Raw genomic sequence first — 27,074 nt, 5'->3', positions numbered from 1 at the left:
TACCAACAGTTACATAGTATTTCTGGAGCCAATCTGTTACATTTAATCTCAAGGGAGTGATCTCACCTTGCCACTTCCCTGAGCCATGCTGTTTCTCTTCTGGAGAGCTTCTACCTTCCTAGAGCAAGTGAATGCTTCTGACCTGGGCAGGGCCCTAGAAATTCTCCTCTATGTGTCTGTTGGCTTAAGGTAAAAACATGTGATTCAGAGGTATACTGAAATAAAAATATCACTATACTGACTCCATTTTTTTTCAATGTTTTGGTTTGTTTAGGTACTTCCTTTCCCCAGTCAGGTGGTCTACAACAGAGTTGGAAAGTGTGGGAGTCGAACTGTGGTTTTGCTTTTAAGAATTTTATCAGAGAAACATGGATTCAACCTGGTTACATCTGACATACATAACAAGACAAGACTGACCAAAAATGAACAGGTAAGTTACTCCTGCTTGTCTTATATCCTGTTTTCTTATTACGTGTATGAAACTGAGAAACAAAGGCATATGCTAGCAGATATTCCTATTAAAAAGATGTATTGCTACTTTGTCCTGAGTCATCATGTGGAATTCATCGTTCTCTAAGTGACTTCACTTAATAAGAGAAATGAGTGGCAGAGCCAAGAACAACACGATGTGGCAGCTAACCAGAAAAACTAACTTCCAGTGAGGCAGATCTTGAATTTAGTCAGCGTAGCAGTTAGACTACCAGTAAGGCAAGGAAGGTTAGTACAGTGAAGTGCTAACAGATCTGGGACATGTGTTAATGTATCTGCAGCCATATATCATGTAACTAGCACACCTTATTCAGACCTAGCTTGGATCTTAAACAGAGCAGGAGTGAGTAATAGCCCAAACAGGTCCTTTTTGGTGACTTTCTTAATTCACTTCTAGTAATCGGTTGCTTCAAAAAGTTGTTTCCCAGGGCCATGCTAGCCCATGTTTTTATAATATGACATGTCCTTGATCCTATCTCCGTTTCTTGCTTATCTGTCTTTTTCATGTTTATTGCACAACCCTCACTAAAGGAAGTGAAAATACCACGTAAAACCTCTTTACCCAGACACCCTTTTTCATGTTCTCTTGAAGTTGTAGGAGGATTATTTTTGCAGCTTTGTTTCTATGACAGACCCAGTTATTTAACTTTCTTCTCTTCAGGGTACACATGTACTCACTGTATCACTTCTGTTAGTAGCCTGATACAAGCAGTGCAGGAAAACTGCAGACTCAGAGTGCACATCTGTAGTTGGATGCTGCACACGTGGCCCACTGCTGCTATTTTGAACTACTGATCAGGTAAAGACTGCAATTGCTGCCTGTGTCACTTCTAGAAATAGCAGCCTGCAAACCACAAAAGGATGTGTGCAATGATCAAAATATGGGTATGGGCCTGCCAGTGACATTGTGCTGTGATTGGGGGTCATTTATTTGCAGCCTCTTCATGAGCACAAGTTTGTTGCTTTAGGTGCAGCAGTTCAATCCAAATGAAACTTTAGGTGCTGATATTGCTCCTGCAGGTCCACCTTCCTCCTCTTCAAGGTGTCCACTGGGGTTCCACTGCAGCTGGCTGACCTAACACTCCATAAGGCAAGTTCAGCCAAAGGTGGGGTCTAGCTGGGCAGGGCTGCCATGCCAGCCCAAATGCAGCTGCTCTGCATGGCTGGGTGTGGCACACCAGTGACAGGCTGTGGAGGGGGACAATGTCCCCTCACTGTCTCTGCTTGTGGCCAAGGGAAGGCCTGCTCTGCATCTGTTGCAGCATCCCCATGTGTATCCTACTGGCAGTACCGTGCAGCCTGGGAAGGTTGCAATGTGGTCCCATCAGAAGGGAGTCAAACTATCCTGTGCTACAGAGCCTGTCTGGTTAGTTTTTCTGCTGGGATATGGGATTTCTGTGGGTAGGACTGCTTTTGTGTTTTGGGGTGTTTGGGTTTTGTTTGTATTTTTCATCAGTTTTCATTGCTGATTGGGGAACATACCATAAATCCCAAAAATCTTTCAGGTGTTAGTAATTGCCATCTTTCACCATGATCAGCTTCTTCCTTTCAGTTCTCTTCTGTCTTTCTCTGGTAGGTGGATTTTCCTTTGTTAAAACATGATACAGGACCACTTCTTCACAGTCTTCTGTGCTGTAGTCCAGTGTGTGGAGGTTCCAGAGATGCCCAGACTTACTTTTGATGCAACCAGTACACTGACACATAATTATCTGCATTACCTTTTGCACTCTCTAAGCAGTTAAGTTATTAGAAGGCAGATGTGCTGGAAGTATTGCTACAGAGCTGATGATTTACTCTATAATTTGTCCTGCCATAATTTGAGTCTCTTTATTTTCATTTATGGTTTATTTCCATAGTTACAATAGGCTCATGATTTAATGAGTACTTTTGCTGGAAAGTGCCTTTGATCACCAGAAAACATGTTTGGAGACAGTAACTATTCTGTTGTTCAGGGCATTTTTAGTTGTCTTCTCAATTTTTAAGAGCAGAATATGAATATAAATTATGTTTTCCACCTTTAATGTGGTGTACACAAGAGGAAGTTAAGGCAATGAATGATCTCAGGCTCCAGGCATTGGAACAAGAAAAAAGAGAGTTGGGCTGGGCTGTAGGCTTCCAGCATGAGCATGAGCTTCTCACTTGAGATGTCTCTCTTCCTTCTGTCATTTCTCTGTCCTGTGTTTGGTTAAAGCCCTGATCCAGCCAAGACTTTTCTGTAAATATTTAGATTATGCAGTCTGCTGTTGTTAAATAAAGTTAAGCATGTAGGTGTTTTTAATGACTGTGAGGATTGTACATAATTGGAATCCATATTCTCATTGCCTTTTCCAGTCTCCTTCCTACTAAGAAATTATGTGTGTTTGCCAGCAATTAGAAGTGCAGCCTTTGAACATCTGAGCATAAGAGAGTGAGTTCTGGAAACAGATGTATTAATTTTCTTACCATTTGCTGTATTTTCAAGTAAATTAAATACAGGAAATAACACATAATATAATTGATGTGGCTTTAAAATGCCACTCAAACTGTTGCAAAATGTCATCTTCCCCTACGCTGATTTTGTCCTCCGCTCTCATTTTATTGCATTCAGGGAAGTAAGAATAAGTATGCTTATACTTACAGAAATGTCAGTCACATACAAGAGTAACTGGTAGTTTATCCTCAAATTGTTTCCTTTTACCACCCATCGTTATGGCTGTGCAGCCAAATTTATATGTAATTCCAGTTCAACACACTAAAAATCCATCGCTAATTTTTCTTAAATGCTTTTAAAGACAGAAAATTGGTCATACCAGCTTGGGGAGGTGAGGAAATTCTTGAAACCGTTCCAAGCTTTTGGGAGCTGAAAAATGAAGATCTAGTCTCATTCCTGGGAGTTGAGAGTTGTTTATGGAAATGAGTACTGAGATGAAAGTGGTATACCAAAGTTCTTGTAGGTACTTGTGCCTCCTGAACCCTACATGCCTTCTGTAGAGACTGAAAGCAGTGGAAGAATGTAAAGAGCTCACAGGAAAGATAGATGCAGAGATTTTTTTTTTTTCATTTTCATGTTAGTATTAGTGGAGACCATAGTGTGATACAGCCCAGTTGCCTCACCATTTTTATACATTTTGACCTTGAATTCTTGCACTGAAATACACCATCTTAAAAAAAAGTGACATTTTGGCTGTTGTTTGGGTAGGATTGTTATCTGATTATTTCCTTTTGTTCCCAGTAGAATTTACTTACTGCAAACCTCAAAGCAGGGCTGCTCTGAGTGGTCAGCACAGGGACTGGACTAGCTGTCTCCAGAAGAGAGAAAGGTGACCTGTCTTGAAGGCAGGAGTTGAGTTTATGTGCAGGAGCAATGCTGTGGCTAGAGAACCTCCATCCCCCACGTTTCTCCCCTCTCAGGGAGGGCCCCATCCAGCCTTCCTGGAGTCCCTTCACTGTGCCATCTGCTGGAGTGTTATTTGCAATGCAGCACCAGCCAATTTGCAAGTTCATTTCAAGAGCAAATTAGTTTATTTTTCAGCAATGTTTTACTGAAGCTGCCTAATTCCTGCAGGAAAGTTGTGGGCAGCAGTGGAAGAGAGAAATAGCTCTTTATGGGGCCTAATCCTAGCAGGTACATGCTCCTTTCAGACTTCTCCAAATATTTCTACAGCTTCTCCCTCCAACCGTGGATGTGTTCTGACTCATCTCTTCCCTAACAGAGTTTGCCAGGGTTGTTTATCTTCTGCTGCTTGTACTTTATTTATTTTCAAACGTAGGATGATAGGATCATCTGCACTTGTATATCATTCTCCTTCATCACTGATTCCATCCAAAAGTACTTGTTTTCTTCAGCCCTCGTCCCCTGCTCGCAGTTGCTCTCTGTGGGTCCTCTGCATCTTATTTTCTTTCTTTCTTGTTTCATCTTATATCAAAAAACATGCAAACAAAATCTAACAACGAAAACCAACCAACCAAATTTACTCTTCTGGGAGACACTGGATGATTTTTCTTTTTGTTGTGTTTTTTTCTTTAACATAAAGAAGGAGAGAGGGATCACTATGTCTTTCTGAGCAATACATTCAGGTTGTTAGATTGAAATCAGGACAGCACGATGAGAGAGGGAGAGACCCATTCAAAATATGGCCACAATTTGCATGTGGCCATGAGCCATTACAGTTATTTATTTTTCCCTCTTGACATCTGTGTGTCATTTCAGTTGAGCCTTACTTACCCTTTTGGCAGGGTTTTTAGAAGAACGGATTTTGCATGTTTGTTCTTATGTGCATTGTAGCTTTATCCACATCTGCTTACAAGTCCAGTTGATCATTAAGCGTCTAAATATGAAGGTACTCCAAGTCAAAACAGAATTCTGTTTCTGCTTTAGAGCAAGCTGTTGTCTTAATCAAGAGATTGAGTTTGGTAGCAAGAGATTTAAAAAAAGCCAAGAGTCAGATGCTGCCCTGCACTGTGTGCATATTTCCAGCCTCCCTTTGCTCCTAAGGCCTAAGTGCCTGTGCCTGTCCAGCATCAGGTTCATGTGACATTAACATCAGGTGAAATGGAGTGAGAAATGTGGCAGTCCTGTGATGTGAATCTGTTTCCTGATAGCAAATTGTTGCCAGCCCTGCGGACAGCTGGGAGCCAAGGGAAGCTCATGTGGTGCTTTGTACCACTCACATACACCCCCAGCTAAGTTTATCTAGCAGTATTCTGCTAGAGCTACCTGTGTTTTTAGATTTAGTGGGATTACTTTGTATGGGTGTAGTATCTTTATATCTCCATATTTACATTCTAGTAAGTTTTTTTTCATGTATTCCAAGAAGGAATTACAGTGCTGACCAGGGGGGCATGAACAGAGTTTTTATACCAAATCAGTAACCTCCTTCTGCTGTCTTCCTTCCTTACTTCATGCAGATAGAGCAACACAAGTCAAATGCAAAATATAACAGAAGTATTCATACAGTTCTGAGAATTTCACTTCTCCTGTAACTTGTCTTAGACAAAAAAAAGAAGAAAAGAATCTGTAGCAGGTCGACTACAACAGAATCCAATTGAGACATCTGAGACACAGGCTCTAGGGTCTTCTATTGTTTGATTCTGCAAGGTGAATGAAGAATATAATTTTTTGGCAGAGTGAGTTACCAGTTCTAAGCAAATATCAACACGTTGGTTTGCTAGAAAATCCTTTGTCTCTTCAGAGCATGAAAAAACAATACTCAGTTCCTTTGTGCTAAGTATTGCAGCGCTTCCTGGGTTTTCTAATTCTGATCTGGACAAGCTTTGCTCTTCAGGTTTATGAATTTCTTGCCCAATGCCTTTATATTATACTGAAGAAGCTGTGCAAAGGCCCGTTTGTGCTTGAATCAAGCAGTCCAGCCTCCATATATGACTAACTAAGGAAGGGAAGCTATTCCCTTCTTGACTCTTAAAATTTCTTTTAAAATTTTTTCATTGCACATCTCTCCATATTCTCTTGTTTCTCTTTACCCTTTATACTGTCTTTCTTTTTGTGATCTCATCTTACATTCCATTTCTTTGGGTTTACAGCCTTTTTCAGATGTAACTCACCTTGCAATATTTTCTCAAACCTAATATGTTGTGGTGTATAAGATCTGTACCTTGATGTACTCAAGCTAGTTGGACAGGAAGAGGTCCGTCCTGAGAAGATGGACAAGCTGAACTGTTTGCTTCAGTGGTCATCATACATCTCTGTGTATAGAATTGTTGAAGACAGAAGGAAAGTCAAGAAAGTCTCTAATCGTGTACACTTCTTTGTTCATTCCTTGCAGTTAAGTGGCTTTAGCTTGTGTTGGCTATAGGAAGAAGGCAGGATATGTGTGCTGGGAAAAAGTGGAGGATGCAAGAAGGATAAGAAGCAGTAAGATGTGACACACATTATAAGAAACATATCAGTCGATTGAAACTGGACATTAAAAGGGGAAAAAAATTTGGTGACTGCTGTCTCTTAAATGTGGTTTGGTATTTGCTAAGACACACGCAGAAATTTTTACCATGCACTTTTTGCTGCTAGGAACTCCACATATGCCAGTCACTTTATTTTGACCACACAACAGGCTGGTCTCCATGTTCTTGTTTATTTTATCTTTGTCAACGATAGCATTCAAGTTTTAAGAAAGACATTTTTAAATTAATTTCTCCTTAAAAGTGTTTAAATTTAGTACATAAATCAATATGATTCAAATCAGAACATGTGGTTCACAGACTTGCCTCTTTTTTTTTTCCCCAATTTATGAATTGCTTTCTACTACCCAGTTTGTAAAATCAATAAACCTGTCATTTCAAGTGTATTTGTGTTCAGTATCCGTAACATAACCTGCATTTCAACACAGAGCAGAAAATTGGAAAATAAATCTTAGGAAATTAATAAGAAGGAAGCAAAATTAACTGAAACATTAACTCTCTAGGATGATGTTTCACTAGACATTTTCAGGTTCCTGTAAATCATAGCTAAAGCTTAGCTTACACAAAATAGATTAGCATGTCTGTGGTGTTGCTTACATTATTCCATTTTGATGATCTGAAAATTCAAATTATTTTTTTTAAAAATTAACATTATGTGAATGAGCCTGGACTAGAATTAAGCATCATCTTTCTAAAAGTGCCCATTTAGTTTGTACTCCTAATTTGTTGTAATAGGAGAAGGAATTGCAAGTCCTGATTTCTATATTTAAACAAGTAAATCAATTGGTGTCTTGGCTGTGTTGGCAGCATTTATTGTTACGCAAAATTGGCCATTGGCTCAGCTCCCACTTTCTGTTACAGTTTCAGGCATTTTACATTTTTGGCATTGGGGTGAATAGAGCTAGTGTCTTCAGAGGGCAGCTGCCATTTAGAAGGCTCTTGCAGATTTAGAAAGAGTTTAGATTTTTCCTTTAGTTTTTGACTTTCTTTAAACTGTTGGCCACTTCTGTAAGTATTTTGGAAGTACATAAGCTCCATGGTAGCAGAATGATGCCTCTGCAGCTCAACCTTTCTTGCTTAGTTATAAAATATTCATCATGCTATCTTAATGACAATGTTTGGGAGGGATAGTGGGGAAGGAGGTCCTGAGTAATTCAGGCTTGAAAATGATATTGTTATATCTTGTTTGAAAGTTTTATGTTTGTCTCAAATTATGTGTTATTGTAACATGGAAATTTTGCTTTGTTAATTCTTTTTAGATGGAATTGATTAAAAACATAAGCACTGCTGAGCAGCCCTATTTATTCACTAGACATGTTCATTTCCTCAACTTTTCAAGGTAAGGTATTTTTTTGGTCAAAAATATTTTTCACTGATTTCTATTAATTGTAATGCATAAAACATTTTCCCTCTTTTGCTCATAAACAATACAATGCACTTTTTTTTCCTTCCTTCTGGCACTAGAATTCATATTCCAAAGTTGTCGGTTTTTTCCCCCTGCACTCACTTTTCTGTAGCATAATTATTTACAGTATGTTTGTGAAAAGCCAGGATGCTATTATATGTTTTTTTGCCTCTTGAAGTAATTATGATTTACAATGTTCCTAGTCAACATGCAAGAGATGGTTCTTAGGTCTTTGAACTGTACACTTGTGTTTTAAAAGTGACAGAACACTTCTGTTAATGTTTCATCTCTGCATAGCCTGACACTAAAAGGAGATTGAAAACTGCACTTGAGTTCATTAATTTTGTGCCTGGAAAGACTCTTCACCAATATAACCAATTTAATTTTGTTCTGACAAAATAGTCCCCATTCCACAGACTATGGAAGTATTTTTAAACCATACAAACAGATTATGCTCTGTATCATGGAGTGCAGTTTCTTCTGGAAGATATTTAAAAATATGCAGCCAGACTTGAGACTTTTATAGCATAGAATGTGAAGAAAATTGAATTTGGATGAAACTTCTAAGGAATTTTTCAAAGGACTTGCATGAGTGATGCCAGTTAGCATTTAGCCAGGGATATAGAGGTTAAAGCTGACTGCAGATGGTTATTGCCCAGACTGTGAATTTAATCTGGAAATTATATTCAGGAGCCATGCTATCTGTGCCACCAGATTGGATTCTTTGCATTTAGATTTTAAAAACTTGTGTAGAATTATGAATGTACTATAGATCTTGGCAAAAGCTTGCCTAAATACACAGCATTTTGTTTGCATGGTAATGTGAGTGCATGTCTTCAGGCTTATGTAGACAGTGTAGTAAGAAATTGTAAAATTGGAGGCGAGATATTTTTAGTTTTGTTTTCTTAGAAAATATAAAGTATTTTGAGCAGTTGGAAATTCACTTGATATAGAACTTAACTATGGGCGTGACTTTTTTACATGGAAACGAGTTAAACAAAATTTTGATCTTCTGTGTTCTCTATTCTGATTCCTTGAGAGTTCCATTTCTAATCTATAATGCTCTTCCTTGCAAACCTGAAAACAGATTTTGTTTCGTTGAGAGTATCCTTGGTTTAACTAGTAGGTGTGAGGTAGTGAAAAGGCTGATGAGTCTTCTAAATCAGACAACACTGAATTGCAGCAGCATTGATTACTAGTGTTCAGCATTTCTTAGTGTTTTCTGATAAATTAAACATTTTTGGAAGTTTTGAAGTTTTAGTCCGTACTTTCAATATTTATTAGCAGTGTTATACTTAACAGTGAAGTAGCATGTTTTATATTTCCTTGATTATTTAATTCTAGGATGATTTTTTTAAAGCTGATTTCATTTGGAAATTGTCAAGTATTGCATTTACAGAAATTTCAGGATGTGATTTAAATACACATTGTAAATATTATATTATTATGAAAGTGTTCTAGTTTTGCTTAATTTCTTTAAACTATTAATTTATAGAATCTTTCCTATCTGTAGTGGTTAGCTGGACTCAGATTGGCTATGGAATACTGTTCTTCCAATTTGCCCCAGCTTTTCTGCCAGCTCAACATAAGTCATACAAAATTCCTCAGACTAAAAGAGTGGAGCTCAGAATATTGATGTGATGTTTTCTGGCTGACAGCTGAAGGCCTCAGACAATAGCTTGGCATGAGCAGCCATCACAGTGGGAGCAGGACTGATGCACAGGGATGGGCAGGAGACAACAGTTGACTCCTGACTGCAGGTTTAGGGCAGCTCTAGATCTGTGAAAGGCTCAAAGATCAGTCTGAAGATGGAAGAACCCTATTTTGGTGAAACTTCATGCACCCTCCCAGGAAAAGGCATGAGGCTTACATGTCATTGCAGCAGAGTCATTATTGGAATCTATGCATTTTTGCAGGAGCAGCCATTTTGGACATCAATCCAGTGACTCACTTCTCTTGTTTGGCATTTTATACCTTTGAAACCAAGCTTTTGTTCACAGGAAGGGATAAGAAACAATTTATTCTCCTTCCTCCTGCATATATTGAGCTGGCAGATAGGTAGGAGTTAGAAGGCATGTTACTTTGCCACTCTTTTGGTAGGTCACATTTGGAACAAAAGATGTCTCTTCTGTTTGCCTTGCACCTCTCTGCTTGAGTGTTTTCAAGATGTGTAGGGATTGCTTTAAGCCATTTAAAGCATATCACCAAGGTAGTATGAGAAGCAGAGAATATGCAAGCAGAGTCATGAAAAGCGTGAATCTGATTTGCTTTGACTTAAAATAAAGACGTAGAATCATTTAGGGTGGAAAAGGTCCTTAAGATCATCTGTGTTGCTAACACAGCACTGCCAAATCTGCCACTAAACCATGTCTCTGGGTGCCACATCTACACGTCTTTTAAACACCTCCAGGGATGTGGACTCAGTCACTCCTCGAGACAGCCTGACAACCTTTTCCATGAAAAAAATTTTCTGAACGTCCAATCTAAACCTCCCCAGTGCAACTTGAGGCTGTTTCCTCTTGCCTGGTTACTTGGCAAAAGAGGCCAACCCCCACCTGGCTGTAAACCTCCTTTCAGATAGGTGTAGGGAGCAGTAAAGTTTTCCATGGACCTCCTTTTCTCCAGGTTAAAGAACCCCAGCTCCCGCAGCCACTTCTCATATGGCTTATTGTCTAGAGCCTTCACCAGCTCTGTTGCCCTTCTCTGGACACACTCCAGGACCTCAATGTCCCTCTTGTAGTGAGGGGCCCAAAACTGAGGTGTGGCCTCACCTGTGCTGAATAGAGGAGAAGATCAGAGCCCTTGTCTGGCTGGCCCCACACTGGCTCATGTTTAGCAGCTACCAGCATCCCCAGGTCCTTTTCTACCAAGCAGCTTTTCAGCCACTCTGCCACCAGCCTGTAGTGCTGCTTGGGGTGGTTGTGACCCAAGTGCAGGACCCAGCACCAGGCTTTGTTGAGTCTTATGCAATTGCTCATCAGTCCAGCCTGCCCAGACTCCTCCGCAAAGCCTTCTTACCCTCCAGCAGATCAACTCTCCTGCCCAACTTGGTGTTGTCTGAGGATGCAGTTGATACCCTCATCCAGATCAATACTGAAGCAATTAAAGAGAAGAGGCCCCATACTGAGCCTGGGGTAAAACCACCTGTGACTGGCTGCCATCTCTGTTCACCACCATTCCTGGGCTCAGCTCTCCACTTTTCCACCCAGCAAACCACGAGCACTCATCCAAGCCATGAGCAGCCAGTTTGTTTGGGGGAATGCTGTAGGGAACTGTCACAGGCTTTACTGAAGTCCAAGCAGACAACATGCACAGCCTTGCCCTCATTTGCTGAGCAGGTCATCTTGTCATAGAAGGTCAGATTGGCTAAGCAGGACCTGCCTTTCACAAACCCAAGACAACTAGGCCTGGTCCCCTGATTGCTGTGCATGTGCCATGCAATGACACTCAGGGTCATCTGTTCTACAACCTTCCCTGGCCCCAGTGTCACTCAGGCTGACAGGCCTGTGCTTCCCTGGAGTCTCCTTCCAACCCTTCTTGGAGATGGGTCTCAGTTTGCTGGCTTCCGATAACAGGGATCTCTCCACTTATCCAGTACTGTTGGTAACTGATAGAAAGTGGCTCAGTGAGCACTTCTGCCATCTCCTTCTGTACCCTTGGGTGGATCCCATCTGGCCCTGTAGACCTGTGTGTACCTAGCTGGTGTAGCTGCTCACTGCCCACTGCTCACTTTCCCCTTGAATTAAGGGGACTTCTTTCTGCCCCTTGTCTCTGTCTTCCAACTTAGGGCAGGGTACCCCAAAAATAACTAGTCTTTTTATTAAAGCCTGAGGCAAAGAAGGTATTAAATACCTCAGCCTTTTCATCATCCTTGTTGGTGCTTCTCAGCTTCCCGAACAGTAGTGAAACAATGAACTTGTTGGGTTTTTTTCAACATCGCTGATGTGAATAGCAGCAATGACAAATCAATTGAATTTTCTTTGTGCCCTGTACCCACTTATAAACCTGTCAGGGCTTAAAGCTCTCTGATTATTCAGAAGAGCATCACAGCATTTACTTATGATTGTTTCCAAGTGAAAAAAAAAAAAGGCTCTATCTTCTTTCCAGAATAAATCTCCAGTGGAAGTGAGCTAAGCCTTCAATGGTGAGTTTGAGTACATTCATGTTTCTGAAGCACCATTAGTTTTGCTGAAAGATCTAAAATCTCGTCCTGACCTGAATGCTTGCCAAGGCTGCTTTCCCCTCATTCTTGAACAGTTTTTTAGGAGTGCCTGTTAGTTCAGCTGAGTAAATGAATTCTCCTTTACTCTCCTGCATCATCTTCTGATTCAATACTGTCTTTTCTCAATCTGAAGTAGTGCAAAGAGGCAGACAAAAGGATAAATATTAAAAGAAGATATGAAAGCAAATTTTATGTGACTTTTTACAGATATAACTGTAATTAATTCCAGCTTCAAACAGAAGATAAAACATTCTTGTTCTTCTTTCATGTTAGGGAATTTCTACATAACCCTTGTCACAGAGAAAGCTTTTATTCAAAGTGTTTTGCAGCTTCTGTTTCCAGTCTATCCAGTGCAGTTATGTCTAGCTTTAGGAGATGACCCCATGCTTTTGAAGGATGGCTGTTCCATCCAGTCAATTTCAAGACTGTTTCTTTAGTAGAAAGTAGTGCTGGTTTTTTGTTGGCTTGGGGCTTTTATTGTCTTTTTCTGATTCGAAGTTCATATACTAATGTTGCTGGGGAAAACATTCAAAGTGTTAATCAGGAGCAAATACTAAATAATGCCTCTAAGCAGGTAAAGATTTATATGTTGATATATTTGCTGAGATTCCAGGTGTTGCTGGTAGATCCAGGCAGTACAGTGTTGGAGTGTGCAGAAGCTGTGAAAAAGCAGAATAACCTGCAGGGAGATAAAAAGCTATTTCAGAATAACTGCAGTTTGTTCACTGTGCTTTATCATAAGTGCCTGTTGTCATCTATTTAGTCCGAGAAAAAAATGAATCAGGAAGAAGCTTCAAGTTTGTGGAGAAGCCGCCCCTTGATTTCTCAGTAATGTGCTGAATTAACTGTAACAGCCATTGGGCAGTGACTCAAGACACTTGGTGAGCGCTCCAAGTTTCACAGATTTCAGAGAAGCAGGAGGAACATTTGCAGGAATGCAGAGAGGGGTGGCAAGGCCATGGTTTTGGGTAAGGATGAGTCAGGAATGTGGAGAATTGCACAACTCCTGTTTTGGTCACGAGAAGGCAGCATGTTCTCTCTCCAACATCAAACTGTTATTTTCCGGACATGCACTTACAGACCCCAGTTCAGGCAGAGCAGGGAGCTTGGGAGTTCCTTCCTATCGAGGGATAAGTGAATGTTGCAGGTGAGTGTGTAAAAACCTAATGGCGTGCCTCTGTCAGTGACTGGTGAGTTTTGCTTGTTTGAAGGCTGGCTGGTCAGGGCAGGGTGAAGTCGGAGAAGGAAGAAGCATTGAAACAATCACCCAGAAAATGAAACAGGCTTTTTCAAGTCTCACTGGAGCCATGAATTCTTTACTTTCTGCATAGCTATAGGCCACTGAGGAATTAGCTCCTTTAGAATTTCCTATGATGTGCTAAGGAGATGCAGAGATAAAGCACTGTTCCTATTTAATTTTACAGTTTAATTAGCCTTTATAATTCAGTTCAGTATATCTTATTTGTTCGCAGCCAAGATGAATTTTCACCCAGCACTACTGTGTCAGGAGTATCTTTTTGGTGCTGTTAGGCTTCTGCCCTCTTCTTCGTTTCAGCTGCAGTTTTTAATATCTTAGGTGTGTATTTAGCATATGTGTGCATATGCTTGAGGGCCGGAGACAACACTTTGCTTTTGGCATAAGTTTCTAAAGAAGAGCCATGCAGTAGTTCCAGGTGTTCTGCCTGTCTTTCCATCCTCTCTCCTCCTGAATTCCTAAATAATTTCTGAACATGTTGGCCACTTGGAAACCACATTGCAAACATCACTAGAGGACTCTGAGACAACCACACTGTAGGTACATTTGCTGAAGGGAAAGCCGTGCAAAACAGAGCTGGTGCACTTTCTGCTGGGCACAGCCAGCAGTCACCTCCTTGTGCCCTGCTTGGATGCCAGCCCCGGCTCTGTTGTGTCCTTGCTCACTGTGAGAGGTGTGGGGAGACAGGTTTGGGGGAGGAGAGAAAGATTTGTTAGGTCTTCTGCTAGGGAAGGAGCTTTCCTCTAGTCCCTAGAATCAACATAAGAAGTATTTCCAGTTTTCTGTTTTCCATTAGCAGAGTTCATGTGTAAAGTTCTTGTTTTTTCTTGAAACAAGCCTTTTTTGGTAGTCAGTCTGTATCAGCATTGCCGAATTTTTTTTTGTTACTTTTTTGTGCAGATACAATGGCCAACATAAACTAATAAAAATGAATAAATTGAGCTGCTGTAGCAGCAGACAGTGTCACATGCAGCAGTGCTGGTCAGGTTGGTGATTTTCCTTCAACTCTGACCTGAATTCTGACCTATGGGTAGCAATAAATCACATGCTATATGAAGGCAGGGATGGACAGGGAAATTTAGTCTGGATAAGCCCAACAGAAAACTTGATTTCTGAATGTTGCTGAGATTTTTTTTTTTAGTCATTTTCTCTGTGTTTTTTCTCATGCAGAAGCAGCTCTAAAAATTGTGTTTTAACGCAGCACTTTGATGTTAAACCATTCCCTTGTTCTTGCAAAATGTGCCTATAGCTAATAAACAAAAAGGAGGTAAATCTTGATGAATTAACTTTGTAATGTGAATAAGCTTCATGTTTGAAAGCTGAAGCACATTCTATGCTGGCAGCTTGTGTTTGGAAGCCTTGCATGTTGGCTTCCTGATAATTTGGAAGGGTTGTATGATTCACCTTTGCAATGACTTAACAGATGTATGCATACCCTTGGTCTATTGATTTGGAAATAGAATTTCACTTTTTTTATATTCTGACTGGAGGTCAGTAAAACCAGAGTGATTCTGTGATGCCATTTCATTGTCTTAGAGTCATGCGGTTTTTGTCATAATTTAGCTACAGAGTTTTTTAGTAATTTGAGAATTATTGTTTCTTCTTTTCTTTGGAACAAGTAATGCCATGCAGCGTGTTTATTTTTTGTGGAACATGGCTATTTTGTGTTAACCATGCTCCACTAGCATTTGAAAAGAGTGTGTTAGGCAAATGCATGGAGCTGGCATAACAAGATGCTGAATGTATATGACCCTTAGAATGCAAACTCAGGTATATTTTGTATGCAAACTCAGGTATATTTTGTACAAAGAGCAGTAGTTGGGTCAGCTTGCACTAACTCTGTACAGCTCAGCTGTGGGAAGGATTGGGCTCTTTGAATGCCTCCTTGAATCAACATCTTGAAACAACGACTGCAGCCTAAGTATCTACTAAAGTAATTCTATGTTGTGGGATTTTTTTCTCCCTAAAAAAAAAATAAATCTACATTTAGGGAAATGTCATTAAAAATGTGGTAGCAAAAAAAAAATTACCTTCTGGATAAGCTGTTAAAAGTAGGGAAATGTCGGCTAAACTCATGTGCATGGCCTTAACACTGTGTCTTTGTGTGTTCATTATAATCTGTACTTTTTGCTAACACATCATGAAACACTTTCTACCATCATGTGAGGTCTGCCTTGTAAAGTACACATTTCATGAATGGCCACATGGTGCTGTAATCCCTCCTACATATTTTTTTCCTTTTTTATACTACATTTTTTAATAATATGAGTGTGTAATGATGCTTTTTAACTGTGACTTGATGGAAGGCTAAGAACAAATCTAATGTGCAGTCTGACCTTTATGTGATCTAAGCAGAGTTTTTTTGGGGTTATTTTTTTAAAAAGTACTGCTTTGTGGTGTTTCCACAGATTTTAAGATCACTTAATTTAGACTTTATTCCCCTAGCTTTCCTGTGTTCTTTGCATAATGGACTTTGTACCTTTCATTCAGCTCATAATATGATATTCTCAGAATAGAAATTGTTGCTTGAAATCTTGTTACTGAAGGTGGGGTGAGGCATTACTCCTCAATTACCCTGTTTTTACTGTTGTTCAGCTTCCATGCTCACATTCACACTGCAGATTACAAGTCTGGCAGTAACTTGATTTAAGAAGGGTAATGATTTGTCCAGAGGGGTCCAAAAGAGAATAAGAAGAATGATCAGAGGTTTAAAAAATTTACCTAAAATCACAGGAAAAGAAAAACAAATGGAAGATAGGGAAAGAGGGAACTGTCATAACACTTCAGACTTTTTTTATTTAAAAGGTTCTGCAAAGATAAAGGGATTATAGAGCTTCTTAATAAGTAATGACAAGTTCTAGATCAGACATTTAGGAAAAGGTTAGAACAAGGACAGCAAAGCAAGAGAACAGATTGTACTTCTGGATTTTGAAGCTAGTAGTGGCAATTGCATAGCTGATCCTGCCTTCAGGCAAAAAGATGGACGGTGACAGTTCTGAGTAATTTGGAAGCTTTGTTACCCTTGATAAATAAGTTTAAACCTAAAACTTACATCTTTCAGGAAGGAAATTGAAGTCTTGATCCTAAATCACCAGTAACAGAGAATCTGCTGCACTTGATAAATTCTTTCAATAGTGAATTGTTCTCTCAGACAGTAATTTATGAGTTATTTTTCCTCCTAATTTTTTAGAGAAGTCAAATTGACTCTTTTTCCTTGGATCTCTGAGTGCATTTGTCCACTATGGAAGACTCATCAAATTTTTCACCTGTGTAATTTCTTGTATGATATCTGACAGACACACTGTCATGCGGTCAACTCTCAGCCTTTTCTGTGTTTTTCCTCCTCATTCTCTTTGCAAGCTGGAAGCTTTTAATTTTTTAATCATGTCTATGATGCTGCACTGAACTTTGTTCATGTTCTTCTGAAAATGGACTCTGTGAATGGTCATATGAGTGCTGTGTCAGGTGTGCTCTTCTCTCCTCCTGCTTCTCAGAAAAAGGGAAACTGGGATTATTCTGACCTGTAAGCCCACACTACTGATAATATGTGGCAGTATGCATGTCCGTGCCAGAAATACTCCTTCCCTGTGAATATGCTCTGCTTCAGATTCTAGATGCTTTGGGTTTCGTTTGCCCTACTACACTGCAAAATGTTTTCATATGTCTTTCTTGCTCGGTGGCTCAAGTGGCTCTTTACCAGCAAACCACTCCCATCATTATTCTCTCTTTTTGCAGCTTTGCTTTCTGAAAATACTATCCCTTTGCACATAGCTTCTGAATCACAGGTTATCATGATAAACCGTGCAGGTTCAAAGCCTCAAGCAAGTGATGTCCACAGTCCCTCTCTGATGGACAACTTTCACACATGTGACAGGGCAGCCATGTTATAAGTTTCACTTATGTTGATTTTTATGTTATGTTGATTTTTTTATATTTTATGTTGATATTTATATGTAGATTGCATACGTGATATATACTGCCGAGTTATGATGATTTATTTTTTTTGTTACACACAATTTACTGTATTTCAGTTCCCATATGGACACTCCTAACATTGAGTTGCTCTCTGCAAGAGCCATTTCCACAGAATGGCTGAAGTCACCCATACTTCTCTTGATAAATGTATTCATACAGGAAGCTGAATATGCAGTGCTAAGTACATTGCAGCATCCTTTGCATAATGACCTTCCTAAGAAGTTGAGCCCCAAGATTTTATGTGAATGAACTTCCTCAGCCAAATCTGTGGTCGCACTCAATTTTGAAAATCTATCTTTTCTTCCTATCATGTTTGTTGATTTAATACTTTCCAGAGAGCTGTATCAGCTATTCTACTATTTGCAGGAAATTTACTGCAATACTTTGTAATTAGTTTTTCTATTCTTCAATATAATGCACAACATTTGCATGTCTGAATTACAGTGAAACATTAATCAGAGGTCCAGAGAGATCCTAAGCCAGACCTTAAGAAAGTCTTAAATACTGGTATCTGGAATTAGGTGATTTTAATTAATGCAGAGTTTAACTGCTGTTAGTCTTTGTGGAGAGTTAGTGTTTACTTTCTTATTTGTTTCCAGCTGTAACTTTGCATTACATAAATGAAAACATAATTAGTATTTCCTTTACATGGGACTCATGCAGAATACTTATCCATGTTGGTGCTGTTCATTGTGAATTTACATATTGAACTACTTTGATATCCTCAGGAGAATGAAAGGTATAGGGTAAAAAAAAGACGCTCACTGTTTAGCATGCATGAATGACTGACAAAATGCAGCCTAAAATATTCTGGTAGATTTGAAGGATAGTGAAATAGAAAAATACCATCTTTACAGTGTTATCTTTTAGCCATTTGCTGGTCTGAGGCAGCTTACTAAATAATTCCTAGAGGACTCGGTTATAATTTTACAGTGATGTGACCCAGACTCGTCACTTCAGAAACTGAGATTTCTGCTATTGAAACCTCAGGCCCAGAAAGGGTGACTGATGAGGGGTGTGCACTATTTAACTATTTAACTGCTAACCTTAAACCACTTGGCGTTTTGTATTCCTGCATACACCTCCCTTTGAAGGCCAGGCCAGTCCAAGATGCAGTTTTGAAATGAAAATACTGATTTCATTATATCATAGATATGTTAAGGTTGGAAAAGACTGCTAAGGTCATCAAGTCCAACTGTAAACCTACACTGCCAAGTCCACCACTAAACCACATGCCTAAGTGCTGTATCTTTGTGTTTTGAATGCTTCCAGGGGTGGTAATTACATCATCTCTCTGCATTGCTTGTTTTGTGTCTGGGATAAACTAGAGAGCAATAACAAAATGCAGACTGGCATAACTTTTATTTCAGCTTGCTGGGGAGAGGCAGCCTAGTTAGTACTCTGTAAGGAAGGAAAAAGGCCTCATGAAGCCAAAGTTTTTAACTAAAGTCTGCTCTACATAGTTCTTGTTCCAGTTCAGCTATGCCAGTGCTATTATGACTGAAATAACCATATAGATGACATAGGTGCGTCAGTAGAGAAATACCCTATGTTAGCTCCACCAGTTCTAAGGAAAAGGTTGAAAACATGACAGCATGAGGGTGAAGGCTGCAAGAGAGGCACTACAGACAAGAGCAGGGAGATAAACAAATTCCTGATTATGGAGGCTGGCAGTACCTCAGCCCATTCCTCTTTGCAGCTCAGCCTTGAGGAGGATCACTGGAGCATCCCAGAAGTGGCTGGTGTCTTGTGTGCAGGGGATTGCTTTGCCACAAGTTCATGCTGATGCAAGATGTTCTGAAAACTTATATTCCAAAATACCTTTTTCAGAAGGTAGATGTTGAAGTAACTGCATCTTATTTAAGTCCTAAAAAGGGGAAGGTTCTATGTTAGTGCTTTTCCATGATCTTTCCATGAAGCTGTGCTGCAGGGCAGGTAATGGAGCTCTAACATAATTGGTGAATAAAGATGGCTGGGCAGTTGTACTCTGTGTGTGATTCTCAGTTGTATGGCACTATAAAAGGAAATTGTGCTTCCTTTATAAGAAGGAACTATATGCCTGTTCCTATTAATACTATGTGGCTCTTGGTTCTTGTTTGCTTCCATTATATTGAATTTCTAGCAACCACCCTTTTTGTTTAAGGGAAACTGTGTGTTAAAAGAGTAAGAGGCAGATAAAGTTCTTACAGAGAATATGTTAGGAATCATCTTTTCCTTGAGGAGTTGTGCTTTACCTGCAAGAATTAAGAAACCATCTTCTGCTTGTGTGAAGAGTTTTGTATTAAATGCAAAGGCAGCAGCCTCCTGAAGTGAAACAAAAATAATAGGAGCTAAAAGAGTCTCCGTTTTAAAGCCAAGCAAATCACTTTCGTTGATTTTTTTTCTCCCTAACTTGCAAGGGGTTTATAAATGGTTTTAAATTAAGATTTTGGTCATGTAAATAATAAAATTGAAGTTCATCAGAAATGTGAAGGGCCAAGCTTACATACTTCTCAGGCTTTATTTTTTTATTTTGCTTTTATTAAAAAAGACATAGGGGAATATATTATTAATGAAGCTAAATATCATTGATTGAAGCTTGCAAATAGTTTTTTATGAGGACTCCAAAAATATACCCTCAACAGCAGATCAGTTAAAACTAATGGGATTTATGAGTATATATAGAATAAATCGGGGGACATAAAGTACAGGAGGAGTGTTGTGGGGGTTGGTGTGTCCGTTTGCAGTGTTCTGGTTGGAGTGGTGGTATCCTGACCCACTCTTCCCAGTTGCACCAATGTGCTGCTGGAGATGGGACTATTTGTGCAACTTTCAACTTTATCATGCAGGATCCAGTCATGATCCCACTCAGAGAAGGTAAGTCTGCTATTCAGGCCTAGAAAATATGATCGTGTCCCATTTTGAATCCTTCACAGTAGGTGTTTGAGTGCAGATAAGGTGATGTGATGCACAAAATGAGAGCACATATCTATCTTTTTGCGAGAGCACTTTCATGTAGGTGTTATTAATCTGAAAAGTTTCACTCAGGAGAGCATTTAATATGTTGTGATTGATAGGCATCTAAAAATATGCAGAACATACTTGAATAAATGGAGCATTGATTTGCCCTTTTTTCCTCTAAATAACTTAAGGTAATTGATTTTTTTTTTTAACCATTAGGTTTTTTTAAGCTATGTAAGTACTGCTTCGTTTCTATAAAATACTCTGAGTACTGTCCATAAAAACAAATGGTTGGAATTTGAAGTATTATAAACTATGTTTAAAAAAAAATGCACATTTGAATAGAGACCAGAACATACACGATTTTTCTAATAATTCCTTGCTTGTTGCCTGGTGGAGCAATCCGCAGCTGGCTGTACAGCAGCTGGTTACACTGTGCAGAAAATCAGAAATTTGAGCTGTCCTGTGTTTGGGGAGGTGGCGAACACGCAGTCTCCATTTTGGAAATGGAAGTTCTTCTGTAGCATTTGTGAAAGAGTGACCTCCTATCTCAGCTGTCTCTTGGGATGAATGAGCTTGTGTGAGCCTCTTTTCTCAGGGCTTTTGGTCCTGAATTTTCTGTTCTCATGTTCAGAAACATGACCTTACCAGCAAAAGGATGAGCTCTGGGAATATGGCGAGTTGGTTATGCAATCTGACCCCTCCGTTTACTTTGGAAAAGACAATATGTATTGAAAATTTCTATCAAGACAGCTATTAGCTGTCTGATTTTTCATTTTTCGCTCTTCTGATGAGCATTTAACATCCTCTACAAAACCTGGGGCAGGACATCCCTGCTCTCTTTCTTCTATGATCTTGTGATCTTTGTCTTTATTTTAAGACAACTTGCTGCTGTCATCACTTCTTACTGTCTCTACTGCTTCCCCTGTTCTTTGCCCTCCTTCACTTTTGATTATTGCTATCTGCATCAAACAGCAGGAAGATAATGTGTTCAGTAATTTAGATGCAATCTATTATTTCCAGCAATTTCACATGAAAAGTTTAGTTTTCAAAACTACCAGACCAAGTCATCCACTCAAAGCTTTCTATTTGAGTAAATATTGTCAAAGCTTTGTGCCCATATTATCCTGTGGTATTTGCAGAAATAATTGCCTTTTTTTTGTAAATGTAAGTTTTATTTCTGTATAAAGATAAAAAGCAGCAAAGATAAGCTTAGAGAAGAATTCAGGATATAAATTCAGGATATTTCACTTGCACATCCATGTCCAAACTGGGTTGTGCACTAATCAGGAAGCAAGGAGCATATGCTTTTTTAATTGGATTGGTTTAAAATTTTATGCTGTCTGTGCAATTTCAAATTATGGCAGTGATCCTGCAGCACTGAGGTCAATGAGATTACTGATAGGCATAGTTACTCATAGACAAGCCTTTGCAGACTGTATTTAGGAGTCTGGGAAATCATGCGGAATAAAAATCAGGTTTAAACTTTGAGATTTTTCTCTTGTCTTTTACTAGAATTCATAATTTTAAACAATTTTGCTGCCTCTTTAATATTTATATCAGGAGAAGTCCTGATCTTTTATTATACAAATTCAATTATTCATCACCTCAAAAGATGAGAAACTGAGAGGGGTTTTTTAAATTTAAAGGGTGTCTTCAGCTTTCTCTCTTTTCATCTAGATTTTAGAAGAAATTACATAAATCGTGACTCAGAAAATCATCAGAATAGCATTTAAATACTTAAATACAGTTACATCCTCAAGCTCCCAAAAATAAAGCATAGCTAGTGCTTAAGTGAGAAATGTTCACCTAAATTGAGAAAACAGAAGGGAGAAGCATAATCCATGTTCTTAGATGAAGAAGATTCCAAGTTGAATTTATCCTATGAACTTCTCAGTCTAGGAAGGTTTTATTTTATTCTTTGTCTCACAGAATTTGTAGTTCTGTTCCATGTAAATACATTTTTTAATTTTGACCATGGAACAGTGTAAGCAGCTTCCCCTTTTTTCTTCCAGCTAGGCCTGCTCTCCTGATGCTGTGTGTTGATCTCAAATACGCAGTTGGTATTCTAACATTCTGAAAATACAGTGTAATCACAAACATCACAACTTTGCTTTTCCTCCTTTCCTCTTTTGGAATCCCAGCTACTGAACTGAAGATGTTTGTCTTAACACTAGGAGGAGACATACAAGAGGGTAAAGTCAAGGTGGTGAAGTTGCTCTGGTTTACCTTCTCCTCTCTAAGTTGCAGATATCTATGCTACGTTTTGCTTATGTGCAAGACTGGACACAGCTGGTATTACCCTTTCCTCTTCCTTGGATTTGCATGTTCTTGAGATACTTTAATTTCTATTTTGAAGCAAGAATTTTCATATTGACTTAAAAAAAAAAAGCTCATGAAGTGCAGTACAGGGATAATGTATTGCATAACGATGAAATAACATCAAATCCAGTCAGTGATGCAGGCTGGAGGTGAGGGGATGAGGTTCTGCACAAGTTCCAGCAAATAAAAAGTTGGAAATACCATGCATATCTGTCAGTTCATCCAGAGAAAGCTTTTGGAAAAAAAGCTTTCAAAGTAAGCTGAAAATCCTTTGCACATTACTACACTTACTGTACAGGCGAAGGTGATCCAAGGCTGGCTTACAGCAGTTACTGTTGGGTGATGGCCTGTTCTAGCATGACTGCCCAGATAGGAAATGTGTGAAGAAGAAATGATCATTCTGTGATTCATCTGCAGAAGGTTCTTCAGCTGAAAACAGCAAGGAGAGAGCTCAAGAAGCAAAACTGTTGATACAATGTAAAAAATGGTTTTCAACTAAAATGTTTGTAGTACACATACAGCTTAATGTGATTCCATATTTACTGTTCACCCAGAGAGATCTTACATGCATTTACAAAGGTTTAGAAACTAGTTGTAAGATTTTCAGTTTCACTCCTCACCTTGTAAAAGCTCTGAATTTCTGGAGGAAGTAATTTGAAAGCGTTTGGATGAGAGATAATAGATACATGTCTGTGTGGAACCTTGTGATGAGATTCACCCCTTTTCTTCCCACCAGGTTTGGAGGAGACCAGCCCGTGTACATCAATATTATTAGAGATCCCGTCAACCGATTCCTATCCAATTATTTTTTTCGACGTTTCGGAGACTGGCGAGGTGAACAGAATCACATGATCCGTACCCCCAACATGAGGCAGGAGGAAAGATACCTGGTATGTTTCAATAAAAGGTTTTGAATACCAATTTCCCATCATTGTTATGTAGTCCTGTTATTTAGACTGGATGTGTGAAAAGTGGCAGACTGAGGCATCATCTTCCCTCTTGTGTTTTTCCTGTCTTTTCTTGCCTGATCCTTAGTTTGCCTAGATTTACTGTGTAGATTGTTGCCAGTTAGTTCAGTTAGATATTGAATAAGCTGACAGCAAGTTCCAGATTTCCACCATTGAATTATGGTCCTTCAATTGATTTGGATTTGCACTGCGAAATAATACAATAATTCTGCCTATATGTATCACTGTGAATATTCAGACAGAGTCTTAGCTTCAGACTATGTCTGTAACTGCAGCCTCAGAGGAAAATTGAGAAACAGAGCAATTCAGGGAGCTCAAGTCTCTAATGTTCTTGCTTCTAAGTTGTTTGTAATGTTCTTTACACCAGGGCTCTAATCTTAGTTCTTGCTTTGGTTTTATTGCCTTTTATCCTTTTTGGGTTAAGATGATGGCAATAACGCTGAATAAGCTATTCATAATAAGTTGTAAATTTGTACGACTGCTGAACTGTGACAACACCTGCCAGCTTTTGTTGCATACCAAGGTCCCATGGCAGTAGGTGAATGAATACTAAATTGAATGAATACTAAATAAGAAACACAGAAGCTAGGGAGGTGGCTAGTTTGGTTTATATTGATCTTTTTGCATGAACAGACGCCTCTCAAAAAAGGCAAAATGGTGGGATTACTTCTTGCCCTTTCTCTAATGGAGATCCAGTTTGATTGGATTCAGCCTTCAGGCATACTTGAACCTGCAGAGTTCAGTGAAACAGCAGTGACAGGTCAGCTTGATGGTCTGCTATGAGATCTTGCAAGCCAGACATAATGTCAAAACAAGATATGTCTGTGGCTTTTGGAGGAGAAAGAGAGGATGTTTTTGTGGGGTTTTGAAGAGGAAGTAGAGTACAAGATGTGCGGTGAGCTGTAGAGAGTAGAGCTCTGAACAACTGCCACACAACATCGTTCAGCTGAAGCTGGATTAATCCAAGGAGGACTGGGGTTTTTTCCCATGTTACAGAGCTGTTTTAATTCCTTTTGTCTTCTGTTGTTTGTCATGCAGAGCCTTGTGAACAGACTTGTACATTATGTGTAATTGAAGGGGGAAGTATCGATATAACTGTCTAATAGCCTCAAATTCAATGACATTTCCTATACAGGTATAAACTGTGAAGGGTTTCTTATTTGCTATGTGCCTAGAGATCGTAAAGAGGGTCCCTATGTTGGCTGAGTGGGTCTTGACCTCCTGGCATGGAGAGCTGGAAGGATTTGCAAGTTGTGTGTGCATGGACTTCTGCTTCATCATCTCTGAATAGGACAAGAGGGTTGAGGAAATTAATGAAGGGTGAGGGTTTTTATTACAACTTTATAACACTACTACATTTTCTTTTTTGGAAATGTTAAAAGTGAATGGTAGAGTCTGTACTTTCCTTTGAGTGCCTTCTCATTTGAAGTGCAGTGATTGGCATCTCTTATGACTGACTGTAAAAACCTGGTATTATTTCACTACTGACTGTGCAGCTTGAGACATGATATGTATAGCCAGTGAAATTTTACCTCAAGCAGATCTGAATCAAATAGATCTAATTCTTGTTGTTTTGGTTTAAAAGCTAATAGAAATTACCTTGCATTTTCATTGGCATTGGTATGTTCTTTATGAAGTTAATAATTTATATGCATATGCAAATAACTGTGCATACACGGATCAGTACAAAAGCTGTAATGAAAAAGAAATAAAATGTGTCTGAGGTCAGTAATAATTTTGTTCAAAAGGGAGTTTGTTGATCTGAGGCACCATTAGCATCCTTAACAAAAACTATCTTTTCATTTTCGTTTTTATTTTCTTTGATGTTAAGTCAGTGTTAGAATCCTGGTAACATTTTGGAACCTGTTTTCCATCCTTCCTTGGCAGGCTTTGGCAGTCACTTGTGCTGCTCAAAGAGAGAGACAGTAACATATAGGCCACTTGCCAGTGAAATGAGTTTTCACAAAAGCCACTCCTGAATATTCAGCATTTTTAACACTTGAGCTATCCAACCACATCAGACATTACATGACTGCATTTTAATCTTTTCCTCAGTGGTGCAAGAAAATCAGCTCCATCTTTCTTAAAATTCAGGTATCGGGGATTTTGGAATCATAGCTTCAGAAATCTGCAAAATTGATTGTGAGATCTAGCTGTGAAGAAAATCAGAGCTGGTTTTACCTCTGAGCATAAGCTAGTATGCCACCTTAGCACAGGACTGATGGATGGCCTCATTGCAGGTCCCATAACTTTTGCAGTTCTTCCCTGATATTCTTTTAAATGCAAAAGTCACCATGAAATATTAGTCTTTTTTACGGGGGACTATTTAAGGATAAGCTTAGATTTAGCATATTAAATAGTTTCAACTTTGATCGCAATATTAAACCTAAGTTGTTTGGGATGACCTATGCCTGACCATGAATAGATGCATGAAAGCAGGAGGAGGATATGAGCTTTTACTTTTCTTCTTCCATCATGCCTCAGATCAACAGCCAGGAAAACGCATAACTGCTGGTGGATCCATGACACTAAGCTAATTTCTGGAGTACTTGAGAAGCCTTGTGTTGATAGCAGTTATAGAATTGCACAATGGACTGGAGAAGCTGTAAACATTACTTTTCTGTTTTACCACAAGACATGGGTGTACAGGCAAAAGATATGTATCTGTTTATCAACCATTATGTTCTTGGCTTCCTGTCTCTTGGAAGGTGTTGTGGGCAACTGGAAACCTTTCCAGGCCATCCTGTCATCTTCATCAACAGCTGTCAACATTGGCCATCTCCCTTGAAAAACTGAGGGCAGTATCCATATTCCATCAAAATGCAGTTGAAGGTGTGGAAGCTCAGCTGCTCTAGAAAGCAGGCTCTTAAGGGAAGAAAAGCATTTTAAGATGAAGTTTTGTGTCTGGTGAACTCCAGGTTGTGATGCCCTTGATGAAGCATTCCCTCCCCTCAATTCTGATCCTTAAGAAAAAGAGGGAGCTGAAAAAAACCCAGAATATCTTGAAGTCTTGTAGTACCTTGCATGCTGTTTTTTTAACATTGAAAATGTGAACTGCTGACATTGAGAAGGTCAGAAGCAGAGACAAAAATTTCTGCCATTCACTCATCACTTGAAATTCTCTCTGAATAGAGCTTCAGGCTTTGACTTTCTTCTGGGAAACACAACCATTCATTCAAGAGTCAGATAAAGTGTTCTAAACATTTTGGTAAGTGTCTGTGTTTACCAAAATTTAATTGAAAGTCAGGATAGAAAACAAGCCTTTTATTCATGAGTCAGATACAACAGACGCAGCTGCTGCAATGTGAGACTTTTTTACCCACATCCACCAGCTCCTTCCCCTGACCTGGCATTTTCACTGATGGAGTGAGTTATTCTTAGTCGCCTGAAGAAATCACTTCCAAGCTTCCCCAAAATAAATAGTGGCAGCATAGTAGTGTCGAGCATGGCAGAGAGGTAATTAATAGTGAGCACCTTGAGTCAAGTCTAAAGCACACTGATGTGACTGTCACCCTGCATTCTGGTCCTGTAAAATGAGATAAATTCACAAAATTTAATTTAAATTCATTGTAGTGAATGTGTTTCAGGTTGAACTAGAGTTCT

At 39.2% G+C, this 27,074-nt stretch overlaps 1 protein-coding gene across 1 annotated transcript in view; it reads left to right on the top strand.

The window, feature by feature from the left end:
- UST (uronyl 2-sulfotransferase) overlaps nucleotides 1-27,074 on the top strand; it is a 151,261-nt gene that overhangs the window by 71,058 nt on the left and 53,129 nt on the right. Inside the window, exons 3-5 of the mRNA XM_014885200.2 lie at nucleotides 275-430; nucleotides 7,644-7,723; nucleotides 23,240-23,393. Of these exons, the coding sequence (XP_014740686.2) occupies nucleotides 275-430; nucleotides 7,644-7,723; nucleotides 23,240-23,393 (390 nt within the window). The remainder of the gene's footprint in view (nucleotides 1-274; nucleotides 431-7,643; nucleotides 7,724-23,239; nucleotides 23,394-27,074) is intronic.

Source organism: Sturnus vulgaris, chromosome 3 (assembly GCF_052056855.1).
Source record: "Sturnus vulgaris isolate bStuVul1 chromosome 3, bStuVul1.hap1, whole genome shotgun sequence".
Classification (NCBI taxonomy): domain Eukaryota; kingdom Metazoa; phylum Chordata; class Aves; order Passeriformes; family Sturnidae; genus Sturnus; species Sturnus vulgaris.
The sequence above is the reverse complement of the archived record's forward strand: the minus strand, read 5'-3'. Positions and strand labels throughout refer to the sequence as shown.